At 35.7% G+C, this 14363-nt stretch overlaps 1 protein-coding gene across 1 annotated transcript in view; it reads right to left on the reverse strand.

Moving 5' to 3' along the window:
* Cand1 (Cullin-associated and neddylation-dissociated 1) overlaps positions 1 to 14363 on the reverse strand; it is a 290969-nt gene that overhangs the window by 17582 nt on the left and 259024 nt on the right. Inside the window, exons 26-27 of the mRNA XM_090385031.1 lie at positions 13677 to 13744; positions 10470 to 10659 (exon numbers count right to left, since the gene is read on the reverse strand). Coding sequence (XP_090241157.1) covers positions 10470 to 10659; positions 13677 to 13744 — 258 coding nt within the window. The remainder of the gene's footprint in view (positions 1 to 10469; positions 10660 to 13676; positions 13745 to 14363) is intronic.

Genomic DNA, 14363 nt, shown 5'->3' on the forward strand with positions numbered 1-14363 from the left:
GTCAAAAATTCTTACCCGAGAAAATTCAGTGGTCTCATACTATGGTTTATGGCCAAAATCACACTGGCCTCCGGCCAAACCGGAGTTTCTCTGGTAAGGCTTATAGAAAAAATAAGAAATTGTGAAACGCTTTGAGCAAAATTAAAGACCATGTGATATTGCACGTGCTACAGACATAAATGAAGCAATGCCGAGAATTATAAAGAATGCAGAGAAAATAAAAACAACTTTCATAGCAGGAACAACTCAAAGTGTAATTAAAATCCATTAGATTAAGACAGAAAGAAATGGAAGAGATGGAACGGCTGTCATCTGTTTGGATAGAAAAAAAAAACAAGTTTGGATTAAACAAAAAACAAGTTTGCTTACGATAGAAGCAAAATCATTAGCAATATTTTATTACGTAATAATCTATTTAAGATTATTTATTGTGTTTGGTAATGTTTTGGTTACAAATGTGTGTTCAATCTTGGGTGGTCAGCACCTAACCCTATTTTTCCCATAGGGCCTGTTGTTTATATCACACGAGGGTTTCTAGGAACACAACTATCGTGCTATACGCGGACTGACTGTACTTGCATCTCTTAGTTTAGTGTGGTATTTTTAATTTAAACTAAAATAATGCCTCAGACTTGGGCTGCAAAAGTAAAGAGTTCAAAGTAGCAGGAATCTTTATGGGAATGCCATGATTTGTATGAGAACTGCCTTTGGCAGTTCTCCCATAAATCATGATTTTATAAAGTGACTACTTGTTGCATATTTCTGGAGCCATTTGCAGAGCATGAAAAACCAAAAGACCAAAGATGTCTTTGTATGTTTTTAATATAAGAGTGTAAGGAGATTAAGTGCAAACTCAGCATTCCACTCTGATGGGTGTATATGAAACCTTGAAGAACAGGGTTCATGCATTTGAAAGAATTAAAATGGAGAACCCATCAAGTATTCTGCTGGTCCCACAAGAAGCAGCTATTGATAGTTACTCTATTGTGAGAGAAATGAGAAATATATTTTTTAAAAAGAGGATATGTTGAATAGGACTGGGATGTCTGCCATAGGCAAAAGTTAATGACATCAGAGTGGATATCATCTTTGAAGGGCACAAAAGGTGATAGGGCTGTACATATTAGTATTAATATTAAGAATAGGAGACATGAGGATTTACTTAGCAGGTATAGGGCAATGTTGAGGAAAATTTGCAAGTTATGATTAAATTTGAATGCATCTTCAGTTCTGTCCAGACAACAGGAGGTTTATATATAATGGTAAAGGCTGCTCAATCAAATTTGAGCATGAAGAGACTGTACAAAGTTCACTGGTAGAATTAATTTCTCCCAGCATGGTCTCCGTTTGTTGACAGGAGAGAGTTTTTATAGTGACGGGATATATTTAAATAGAAAGGGTGAAAAGATTATTTGCTAATGAGGCAGTGTTAGGCGGGTAGGAAAAAACTCCTAGCATGTTTTTACAAAGATTCACAGACTAATAGTTTAATAGTAGCAGCCTGGACAGCAAGATGTGGGGGATTACAAGTCCTGCTGGAGTTACTAAGAGGAAAATCATATGAACATATAATTGGTTGAATACTAATGCTAGAATAGAGTAAACAAATTACAAATTTGAAGTACTCATCAAATGCAGACACTAGGTGATAGGGCTGTACATATTAGTATTAATATTAAGAATAGGAGACATGAGGATTTACTTAGCAGGTATAGGGCAATGTTGAGGAAAAGTTGCAAGTTATGATTAAATTTGAATGCATCTTCAGTTCTGTCCAGACAACAGGAGGTTTATATATAATGGTAAAGGCTGCTCAATCAAACTAGGCATATCAGAAAACATGGTGTTGTTCAGACATAACACATGCAGAATTTTAATATGGTGAGTACAATGTATATACTCAACCTATGATTTATATTTCAATATTGCAAAAAGGTGCAGTACAGAAATGCAGTATTATCTCTCTCTCTCTCAATCATATGGCTGTATGATCATCAGATTCACTTATAGAGAAATAAATGGCGAGGATATTACTTATTTATTGAATGGGGGGAGGGGAAGTAATGGCAAGTTTTTTAAAAATTCTTATTTGATTTTTGACAATCATTTAATTCTGGTGTCAGACAATCATGTCAAAATAAAAACCGATTAATATTTAAAAGTTTACGTGCAAAGTCATTTTCACAAATTTTCAAAATTCGAGGAAGGAATTCATTTCACTAGAGCCCGCCACTATTGGAAAACTCACTGCTTCAAAGGATATGTGTAAGGGACCAGTGAAGGGAGAAAGTTTCTATTTTTATAATTACCACATGCATCATACAAATGTTTCTTACAAAATTTGTATTTATACATTTCTTTCCTATCATGCACTATAGCCATATATCCATTATTAATCAGAAAATTTCTATATAATTAATCAGTAACATTTCACTGTTTCCCAATAAATAAATACCGTGCATATCTAAATATTGCAAACAAACAGACAAGTCTTTAGTGTTTCATATATTATGCGATTCAGCATACAATGAAAATAAGTCTTTATATTTGTATAGTTTCTTCTTGCAGCATTATTTACATCAGTAAATAACTTGTTACTGCTTAAACTGGGGATATTTATTGGCTAAACAATGGCAACAGGATTAACAAATACCCACCAATTAAACACATGCAAGCAGGATTTATCCTACTTGGCATCCTGCTATCGGATAATTAATTAGAAAACCTCATGTATAAATAAACTATTGATGGCACCTTTTGCCAGAAAGTGCAGTTGGTATTGAGACATTAGGCAAGCAGATGATGGAAACAGGTAAGAAATTCGGATTAACTTAAATTTCAAATTATTCAAATGGAATAGAATAGATAAAAACTAGATGTACAATGTAATAAATCACATGTAATGTACTATGCATAAATTGTATACAGTAATTATCCACTATAAAAGTTTTGTATATTTAATATTTACTTTAACATAACAATGCTTTAACACTTTCTTTGAATACCAGTGTATATTTCATTATAGCAATTGTTTCCATTGTGCAAAGTTTTTAAACATCATTTAATTTAATTACGATTTTGGCATTACCTAATTGTGGGCTATGTTCAATATTACATGTATGTTGTAAGTTTTCTAACTCCATTTCTGGATGATACATATGCTGTATTTGTGAAAGTAAGCATGCATGTGATATATCAGTGTCCATACCTGATGAAAGTTTGACTTAATGTATTAGGCTGAACAACCTTCTTGACAACTAAATAAATATTCTATATTATTTAAATCACTGATTTTATAAGATTTTTTATGTTACAGAACATGGAACCAATGGTTCAATGGGATGAAAAGACTAGTTTTACATTTGTATGTTTAAATATTTTTAATTTTGTTAGCTAGAGAGCTAGGATAAGGTAAGGATACAATTTTGTTGAAGTTTTCTAAAGAGTTATTTTTATCGAATGGGGAAGGCATGTTATTATTTCATTTATGATGGAGGGGTAGGGGAGAATGAAGTTCTTGCTCCAGAGAGGCAGTAGAAGTGCAAAATTTTTTCCTTTAAGAATCTGGGTATAAAGGACAGACTTTAATGTTCAACGAGTGATGGGAAGCATAAAACAAAAACTGACTGGAATGAGTAGGCCTGTAAATACAGGTGCCTAGAGAAGTGCCTTGTTACTTGTTTTATAATAGTTAAAATTCAAGAAACAAATACTATCTTTTTCAACTTCAAGGGTATGCTTAAATCTGGAATGGACGGAATTAAACTTGCTTAATAAGTTGTCTATAATCAACTTATTACTTATGAGAATGTCAATAGCAAATTGTGCAAATAACAAAATTTTTGACTTACAGTATGAACTTAACATTTTATTTTCAACACTAAATAAGTGATATCTGAAATCAGGGCTGACACATCTGAACCCATTGGGAGTCCAAAAATCTGCCTGTAAGTCCAAGATTTATAACTGGGTGTAATGAATGGCTTTGGCTTGGTTTGTTTTTCATTTATGTTATACTGAAAGAACTGTCAGTTTTATATGTATTCATATTGTGAATGATTTGGTCTAATTAAGTAACTCTTGCACATACCTCAAGAGTTCTTATCTGTTACCCCAACTGGATATATTATCTAGATGTTCTGGGGGTAGAAACGTTTCAAGTGAGCGAGTAGCTAATGCCAGGGAAGCAAGCCTAAAAAACTTCAAGGGTTGTTAAATATACAAGAACAGCAAGTCTTAATTGTTTATATAGTAATGTTAGACGTGTCGTCAATAAAATGAGCAAATTCGAACTGCTGGTTAAAACAAGTAACATGGACATAACAGGGCTTACGGAAACGTGGTGCCACCCAGAAATTGGGGATGATGAGTTTCAGTATGGCTTGTATAATGTATTTAGGAAGGATAGGGTAGATAGAAGGGGTGGTGGAGTAATGCTTCTTATCAGAAGCAGCCTGAATGCGACGATAGCCTTCCCGGATTGAGATGTTTCACATGCCAGTATAGAATCTGTATGGTGCGAGATAGTTGGAAACAAAAGATATAATGCCAGTAGGAGTAATCTACAGACCAGGTGATTGTGAAGATTATGACGAAAGCCTCTACATGCAAATGGAATGGGCAAGTAAGCGTCAATGTCTTATTATGGGTGATTTCAATTTGCCTCTAATTGATTGGAGTAAACGGGAAGGAAACTCGACATGGGAAACAAAATTTTTAAATCAACTAGATGACTGTTATTTGTATCAACATGTCAGAGAAAGTACTAGAGAAAAGAATATCCTAGACCTCATCATCACCCATGAATCAGATGACATAACAGGGCTGACAGTAGAGGAACCAGTAGCAGGAAGTGATCACTGAGTTCTACGGTGGATGATGATGAGAGAGGTAGCAGTAGTAAAAGGCAAAGGAACGGGTTTTAATTTCAGAAAAGGAAATTACGATGCCTTAAGGTACTACATGGCCTCTTAACTGGGTAGATATCGCACAGAGAATGAATACAATTGAACTGTGGTATGCTTTTAAAACATTAATCACAGATGCCTTGAATACGTATTTACTATTAAAAAAAAAAAAAAAAAAAAAAACCACTCCATGAGGAGGGTTCCAAGTTGGATGAATAGAGAAGTTGCCACATTACTTGAGTAGAAAAAGGTGGCATGGAAAGGTTACAGGGCAATAAAAAGTACTGAAGCCTATAACAGCTACAAGATGATCTGTAATAGAGCCACAGAAAAGGTTCGACAGGCAAAGGCGGTTTATGAGAAATCACTAGCAAACAGTATAGAGACCACACCCAAAGAAAGACATCGAGCTTCTTGAAAGGGTGCAAAGAAGGGTAACTCGCTCTGGTGAGATCGGCAAAAGGGCGTCCTTATGAAGAAAGACTGAATATGTGGGTTGCAGAGTTTGGAAACTAGACACCTTAGAGGAGATTTGATTGAGGTGTTTAAGGCTCTGAGAGGCATCAGTAAAATGAATGAGGACGAAATTTTCAAGATTATAAATGTTGCTAGAACTAGGGGACATAAATTACTGGAATAAGTTGCCTACATGGGTGGTAGAGGCTGACAGTTTGGGGAAATTCAAAGGTCATCTGGATAGTACCTATGGGTGAGGGAAGCGCATAGGATGATAGGTTTAATTTCCTTTTCTTTTATTAATTATTTTATTTTTTTATTTTTTGGCTGGTGCATCATAAGCCATAGGCTTTCTTGCGGCCATTACTAATACTAATTTATTCTCATAATCAACTTTGTCCATTATGATTATCTTATTAACTTTATCAAATTTTTGAAGAACTATGTGACTACTGCTACTAAGTTTTTAAGGAACGTAATTGTGAAGAAGTTAGACTAGATTTACATTTTATTTCTGAGTTAAAATAACTTTATTTAGTTGTCATATGCTACAGAATGCTGCCACTACTGGCTCAGCATATTTTTATTCAAAGTCATATGACTAATCCAGACTGAAAATTGTTTAGTAGCATTATTCTGGATGGAGAAAAGGAATATTTAAGTATTTAAGAGCATAATACTCCAGCATGCACCAGCACTAATGAAGAAAAGTTGAGTACTGTTGCAGATAAGTGTAACTCAGAGGGTACTGTAGTCATCCAACTGGATATCACAAAAAAATAACACTTTTCAGATATAATATTTGAAAAGCATACTGCACAGGTTATCTTTGTTGGGTTTACAAATCTTCAATGATTTGTTGACAATTTAACAACAGACTAAAAACTTTACATAGGTGAAGTGCTTTAGGTTCCTACAGAATTTTCCCCCACCTTTTAAATGAAAATCCGAAACATATTTGCTGTTATTTAGGAGCATTAGCAACTAAGGCCATATTGCTCCGTGAATATGCGGTGGTTATTCCCTGACCTTTCCGCATCCTCTGTATTTGGTGGTCACGGGCTCGAACCCAAAAAAATCCCAAACAAGAGGTATTAGAACCTACAGTACTTAGTACTGTGCATGGGTTGGAGGTTGAGAAGATGAAAGAAGATATTTGTTGACATTAGACTTGAACTTCTGTAGACTGTAATTTTCAGGAAATACGTACGATGGAAGGTTGTTCCAGAAAATGGCAGTTGAATGAATAAACGTCGAAGATGAAAAGTTGGTTCTGTAAGTTTGAAGATGGATAGTAAATGAATGTTGGCAGCATGTGTTCGGACCGTTTTGAAAGAGAGAGCGGGAATTATAGAAGCCAATTCAGAAGAACAGTGCCCACTGAAGTATCTGTAGAAAAGGTATGCAGCAGAAACAGTACATCTACGAGACAGAGTGGAGAGACTCTGTTAGAGATGAGTCATTAATTAACCTAACTACCCTCTTCTGAATGGAATCTAGAAGCCTGAGAGAGGTTTTGGGAGCACCGCCCCCAGATGTGGGAACAACATCCCATGGTAGGGCGGAATGTGATTTGTACAGAGTGAACTGCTGTTTGAAAGAAAAGTAATGCCGAGAGCAAAAGAGAAAACCAAGTTTTTTAGATGCAGAGGAAGCAATATTTGTAATGTACTTGTGCTAAGAGAGATTAGAAGTCAGGGTAATCCCCAAATATAAGCATCGGAACAGAAGAATCCTTTTTGTGAGTTATATGACAGGACTGAGTTTTAGAAGGATTGAAATCAACTAAGTTGTCTTTGCCCCCACTGGAGAATTATCCGGAGATTGGCATTTAAGAAATTAGTAGTGGATATTCGAGAAGTTGAAGCTGATTGAGCAGGGCAAGGTTTCTCAAACTGGAAAGTGAAATGCAATGTGCTATCATCAGCAAAACTATAGATAGGATTTGCGATTAATGGAAGGTCATTAATACACAAGAGGAAAAGAGTGGGGAAAAGAACTGAACATTGGGAGACACCAGCATTAGTGGAAAAGTTAGTAGACAAACTGCTCACTGAGGGTGATGGTAGATGGCTTATCTACCATCACCCTCAGTGAGCAGTCAGAGAGAAAACTGGATAACCAATAACAAAAAACAGCTGGCAAACCATACGATGGAAGCTTCTTTAGAAGACCTTTATGCCAAACACGATTGAAAGCTTTTGAGATGTCAAGAGCAACTGCGTGTGTTTCACTGAACTTTTCCATTGAATTTGTCCATAAATGGATAACATAAGCCAGAATATCACCAGTGGATCAACACTGATGTAATCCATACTGGCGATCGTTTATCAGACGGAAAGGTTCTAGATAGTTAAAGAGTTGGCGGTTAATTGATTTCTGAATTACTTTAGAAATGGTAGAAGTAATTGCAATGGGACGATAATTGGATGAGAGGGATTTGTAACCCTTTTTAAGAACTGGCTGGATATGAGCAAATTTCCAAGCAGAAGGAAAACACAGCTTTGGAATAAGAAAGTGGCAAAGAAAAGGAGTAAATTACAGTGCAGGTTTTGAGAATAAGTGGAGAAATACCATCAGAACCTGGAGCTTTCTTAGCATCAAGATTTGCCAAAAATCCTTCTGACATCCTTTTGACGGAAGACCACTACAGGCATTGAATGGAGTGTGCTGGGAATGGTGGGAGGTGTTTTACCAAGATCAATAATACATGGGTTGGAAGAAAAATGGGATGCTAGCAGGTCAGCTGTATCCTTGGCTGGAGTGACAATAGAACTTTCTGGTTTTGACAGAGGTGGGAGCAGAGATGGGCAAAAGTTGCCAACAATAGCTTTGCAAAAAGAGACCAGAATGCTCAGCTACCATTAGGGCAAGAAGCAAGTTTTCTACTCTTAAGTCTGTTCAAAATCTAGTTTGGACTGATTAACAACTGCTTTACAATTGTTGCGAGCTCTGGTGTAGGCAGAAAATGAAACTGAAGAATTGGAAACAAGTCAATTACGATATGCAGCATTCTTCTCTTGAACAGCCTTAGCACATTTATTGGAAAACCAAGGTTTAGATGAAGGACGAGATTTTAAGGTGGAATGTGGAATAAAGGATTCCATTTCTAAAAAAATAATTTCACTGACACTATCTGAGCAAATGTTGACATCAGAAGTTTTGAAACAGTAATCCAACCAAGGAAAAGAAATCTTGCAGGTCATCCCATTTTCTATATTTGTAATGCCAAACATGAGATTGGGAATAGCCACGAGATAATCACCAAGTTGTGATCCGAGGTGCCTAAAGGACCACTTACTTCAACTGTGTACTTACAAGGATCGTCTGTGAGAAAAAGATCAAGCGCATTTGCTGTATGGTTAGGATTGTCCAGTATTCTGGTAGGTAAATGAACAATCTGTGTGAGGTCATTAGTAATTGCAAAAGTCTCAGCATTTCGGTCAGCTGGGTCTGTGTGACTAGAAAACGGAAGCCAGCTGGAGTTGTAAATGTTAAAATCACCAAGGAAAATTACCTCACTGTCAGGAAAGTTGGACTGGATAAAGTCAAGTTGCAAAGAGAGGAAGTCAGAGTTCCACGTGATTAATGGAGTTTGGAGAACGGTAGAGACAACAGATTAATTTTTTTGTTGTACACAATAAGTGTACAGAATGAGGTAGAGATTTTAAGCCAGAGAAGATCAAAAAGAGGAGATTCCAAATTACCAAGTCTCTGACAGGGAATATCAGAACGGACATATGCACAAGTACCACCTTTGAGGAAAAAGGAATCATACAGAGAATAATTTGGGCAACTGAGATGAGCAGATTGATTCAATCACTGCACATCTCACTTTTACCTTTAAGGTAAAATAGCAAATCCTTTTTTCAGGTCACATGTTAGATATATAACCTGTGGCCTGCAAAGAAAATTTACCAGTGATACCAGTAAATTTTCTACTCTTACCAATGACTAATGTTTATCCTATTATTGAAGTTTTCAGATACTAGCCAAGTAGGCATTACAAAACACCAGAAATTACTGGTATTACATTTACTGATAGTGTCCTTTTCAAACTGCTAGCAATAATTTACTCCAACTATAGTCAGAATATATTAAATTATTTGTAAATCAGATGGAAGGAGAAAAAGAAGCAGAATTAAATTTTACAGCTTGGTTAGTCTAAGATTTTGTAATTTTACATTTCATAAGCAAACACAAAGAATAAAATAGGATAGTTTTGAATTTCTGCAAGGCCAATAAAAACATGTGTTGACTGCAACACAAGGCAAATACTTACAGATAGCAATTATTTGCTTGTATGAGGACTTGAGAAGAAAGAAAACAAATGCAGTTATCTCACATAAACACAAGTACTTTATGAATAAAAATAAGTTTAAACAATTAAAATGATCAATACATAGTTATGAAAACGATTGATTTCAGTGGTGGTTTTCTTCTCAAAGAGATAATTTTGCAAAAGATGTGGAATGCAGATCAGTGCGCCGACTGGGCTAGCCAGGTAGGTAAAGTGCCTACCTATCAACCCAAAGGTCGTGGGTTCAAATCCCGCCTCGGGCTTGGATTAGAGTAAAAAATGCAAAAACCTTGGAAGGTGCAATATGGCCACAGAAGCCAATGCGCCAACAACTAACAGGCGCCTCCGTAGCCAGGTGGGAAGGAGCAGCAGTGCATAGCACACGCTTCTTGATTAGAACGGGGTTCGAGCCCGTCACCACCAAATACAGAGGATGCGGAAAGGTCAGGGAATGACCACCGCACATTCCCGGAGCAATATGGCCTTAGTTGCCAATGCTCCAAAAAACCAAATAACAACAACAACAACAACCAACCAACAAAAAAAAAAAGAAAAAAAAAAAAGAAAAAAGCAGATCAGTGCATGTCTGCATGCCATTATAGGGTTGCTGGTTGGAAATTATTATATCAACTACTTAGTCACGTTACCATCATTTGGAGCCTGCTGAATTAGATGGAAGGAGAATTATAATAAACTTAGGGAGGAAAAATACTTGTGTTTATATAAGTTTAATTCCATGTATAATATAGAATATCCTTCAACACAGCAGATAAGCAGTTGTATTAAAAAAACAAAAGATAACTTACTTGATCTGAGATAGTAAATTTCATTGCTGTCACAACCGTACTGCGAGCTAATGGTGACTCAGCATTTAGGTAAGTTTTAAGTTTGGGCAAGAGGTGCGGTGGATCAATAAGTGTAAGTTTCCCTAGACATTCAGCCACAACGTTCCTTGTACCTTCTTCTGTGCATTCACAATGGTTGAACAGCATAGCCCTATAATCAGAATTCAATCATTTCCCATGAAATAATTTTGCATATTTCAAGGTACTACACCATTTTTAACAATATTAAAATTAAGTATTTTGTGAAAGAAGCGTTTACTGAAACAGTTTATTTTGAAGAACAAGTACAATCATGATGGAATCAAAAATTCTATACATCTTGTATAAGTATTTTTATTATATAACATTTATCATACAATAAACATTACTAGCTGAAAATTAGTGTTAAAAAGTTTTTAAATTTATGCTTTTAGTTAAGAAGTATATAGAACCTAAGGCAGTGCACACAGTTGAAGTTTAATTTAGGTTTTTATTATGCAAAGGCGACTTAGGCCATGATATGACTGACTGACTCTCACCCCCTCCCACATTGAAGTGGGTGATCAGTGTAATGCTAAATCAGTTTAGTGTAACATAAGTAGTGGGAAAATAAAAATGAGAGGAGTATGCTATAAGCCAAATGATTGATGCCCATATTAAACAAATATACAACAGACAAGTGGAATTGGCTAGTAAATCAGAATGTCTTAAAATGGACAATTTTAACTTTTAATTTTCAGTGGGCCAACTGGTGTTGTTACCAACCAAATTCTAAATGGGAAGCATTCAGAGAGGTAAAAGTAGAAGCTACTTAGTCTTTTATGCCAACTAATGAATACTGGTCAAAGTATACACCCAAATGTCAGATAAACTGATGAGACTAGTGGCAGACAAGAAAAATACATGGGATGGTTTTCAGTTAGCAGGGGGGGGACACAGAAATCTTAGAGTAAATACCAACCAGTCTGCAGTAAAGCCATTAAGGGGATTAGGCAAGATGAGAAGGCTGGTTAAGAATGCAAAGAAAAGCAACAGAGAATTCTTTATGTTAATACCACATTCAAGTGTAAATAAGCTTTCACTTGGAAGCTAAATGATTTTGTGTTAACTGCAGAAAAATATGAAACTGTTGAAGCTAAAAGTAAATAATGGACCCAGGGCTGATGGATCTATCCAATTATATTAAATGAAGCAGCAAAAGAAGTATTTACACCTTTGGCATTAATTATAAGAGCATCCTTGGATTCAGAGGAGGTCTCCAGAGTTTGGAGATATGCAAATGTCTCTCCTATTCACAGAGATGATCAAACGGCAAAGTAAGTAATTACAGAAATTTAAGGGTGACTTCTGTTCAGGGAAAATAACAAGTCAGTGGTTAAAGAAATATTACAGGATCATCATGACAGTTACTATGATGCAACAACAAAGGAATTGCATGCAAAAAAATAATTTTGATATTGTATACTTAGACTTTAGTACAGCTTTTGACACTGTTCTGCACAAAAGAGTGCACAAATTGGATCAGTGCAGTATTAAGGGCAAGTTACTGTTATGGATGAAATGATTGCTGAGTGGCAGAAGAAAGGATGGTTATTAATGGGAATTGCTCTTCTTGGACTACTGATATTAGTGGCACCCTCAAGGTTTCAGTGCTGTAATTCTTACGGTCTAAATCTGAAAATGATACAAAAGTCAGCAGGTTGGTTAATGACAGGAATCAAGGCATACTACTGTAAAAAGACAGAATTATGCAAATAAAGTTTAACATTGACAAATGCAAGGTATTGTATATGAGCAGCACTGATCTCAAAATAACAAATCAGTTAGGTGGCATCACATTTAAGGTGGTGGACAATGAAAGACACCTAGGGGTAATTGTACAGTCTGACATGAAGTTTAATGAGCAGTGCAGACAGGCTGCTTAGAACAGCTTATGGGGTTCTGTCGATGATATATAGGAACAAGGTGATGTTCCCATTTTATAAAGCAATGGTTTAACTGCATTGTGAGTACTATATACAGGTCTGGAAGCCTCATTTTAAGAAGGCGGATGTGGAACTGTTGGAATGGGTGCGGAGAACAGCAAGATTAGTCAAGGACGCAGAAGGGTATACTCCTACGTGAAAGACTTCAGTTCTGCAAATTGCAGAAACCAGGTACTGCAAAGAGAGACTCGAATGAAATGTTTAAGTCTTTAAATGAAAAAGGATGCACTGCAGGATAGATATGTGAAAGTTTGTTTTCAGCAAGAGAGTAGTTGTTTGCTGGAATAAATTTAAAGGAACATTACACTAATCATTTGTTTAGCTTCTCAAAGCATCAAAGCAGGCAGCAGGTTTTCTGTCAACTGTAACTTAAGTTCCCCCCCCCTCTCTTTTTAACCATGCATATGACATGATTAGTTAGTTTTGTTGCCAACCTACACATTTCTGACACATTTCTCACTGGATGCTCCTAATCACAATTTAACTAAAAAAAAAATTAACTCAAACATTCTGGTTTTCAAGTAGTGTTATAGTGGTTAATTAGTTTCCAATCTGAATTAGAGCAGCTGTCAGTCAATTAGCTGTAAATAATGACAGGCAGACACTGGTCGATAATCACAGAGCTTGGTTATCAATCGAAATCAATAAATATGCTATTCTGGAAAGCGACGGTAAAGTTTTCTGTACTCTTACATAATTTGCAAGACCAGTGAAGTGAGAGACTTCAAATAATGTACCATGTCACCACAAGGCATGGATTATCTGGAAATGGTTCTAAAACAAAAGGATGATTTTATCATACTTTATTAGTCAATCCAGTCACCAGATTTACTTGGGACTTTTCCAAAGGCTAGAGGAGGTGTTACTTGATATTAAGTTAATTGTATCTAATAAACTGGCCACTCAAAAGTGCTGAATTGATACATAGCTGGAAACTTGTAATATCAATGGTTGTTATTTTTTGAGTTAAGCTGCTGCATTTTTCAATGTGTTATATTTGTCAAACTTAACTTTAAAAGCTTTATCAGAAGAAAACATGGAAGTGAGATTCTTAATTTGGCTTTGGTATTTTTTGGTATGATTAATATTGCTGTCCAATGAAGGTCAGAAGTCGTTTATATACTTAGACTTTTCAATGCATTTATGATAAATTAATGATTTGGAAATGTGCATAACATTTAACAATAAATATTATGATGCTTACCATATTGATTCCACAAAAGGCTGCAATGTTTTAACTGAGGCTGGACTAGCAGATTGGCAACTAATAATCTAAGAGAAAAAAGGAATTATATGCTTGAATCATTTAGTATATACAATTCAGCAAAATCACATAAGTTCCTCACTTTAATTGAAACACAAAGCGAAAATACATAAAGTGGATAGAATGATCTCTTTTGGTAGACATAATTATCTGTAATGGTTTTTACTTAAAATTGTATTGAAAATTCAATGTACCATTTCTGAATTTAACTCATCACATCTTAATATTTAAAGTTACTTTGAACCTGGTGAGAAACCATGGCAATTTTCTGCATGGCTCAGAATTTCAGTCCAATATGTCTATATACATTATACAATAATATGTGCAAATGTTTTGTACTTTTAACCCTGGATGAGTGACATTACAAGCATGCAACACATATGATCAGTGCATATATCAACTTAACATGTTCGCTGCCTTTTATATTTGCAAGCGTCCTTTATGTGTGTCTTGGGCTGCTTCTGTGGGGAACTTCTCTGGAGTGCTGGAACAAGTAGGCAGTGTTTTTAATTAAGTGGATTTCATCTGTGAAGAATAATCACTCAAGGCAACAACACCAGCATCTGTTGTTTATAGCATTTGAACATCAACAGATGCATTTGAGCTAAGATTCAGAATCTGCACCAC

This window comes from Mastigoproctus giganteus, chromosome 11 (genome assembly GCF_048544385.1).
Source record: "Mastigoproctus giganteus isolate SK-2022 chromosome 11, ASM4854438v1, whole genome shotgun sequence".
NCBI classification, from domain to species: domain Eukaryota; kingdom Metazoa; phylum Arthropoda; class Arachnida; order Uropygi; family Thelyphonidae; genus Mastigoproctus; species Mastigoproctus giganteus.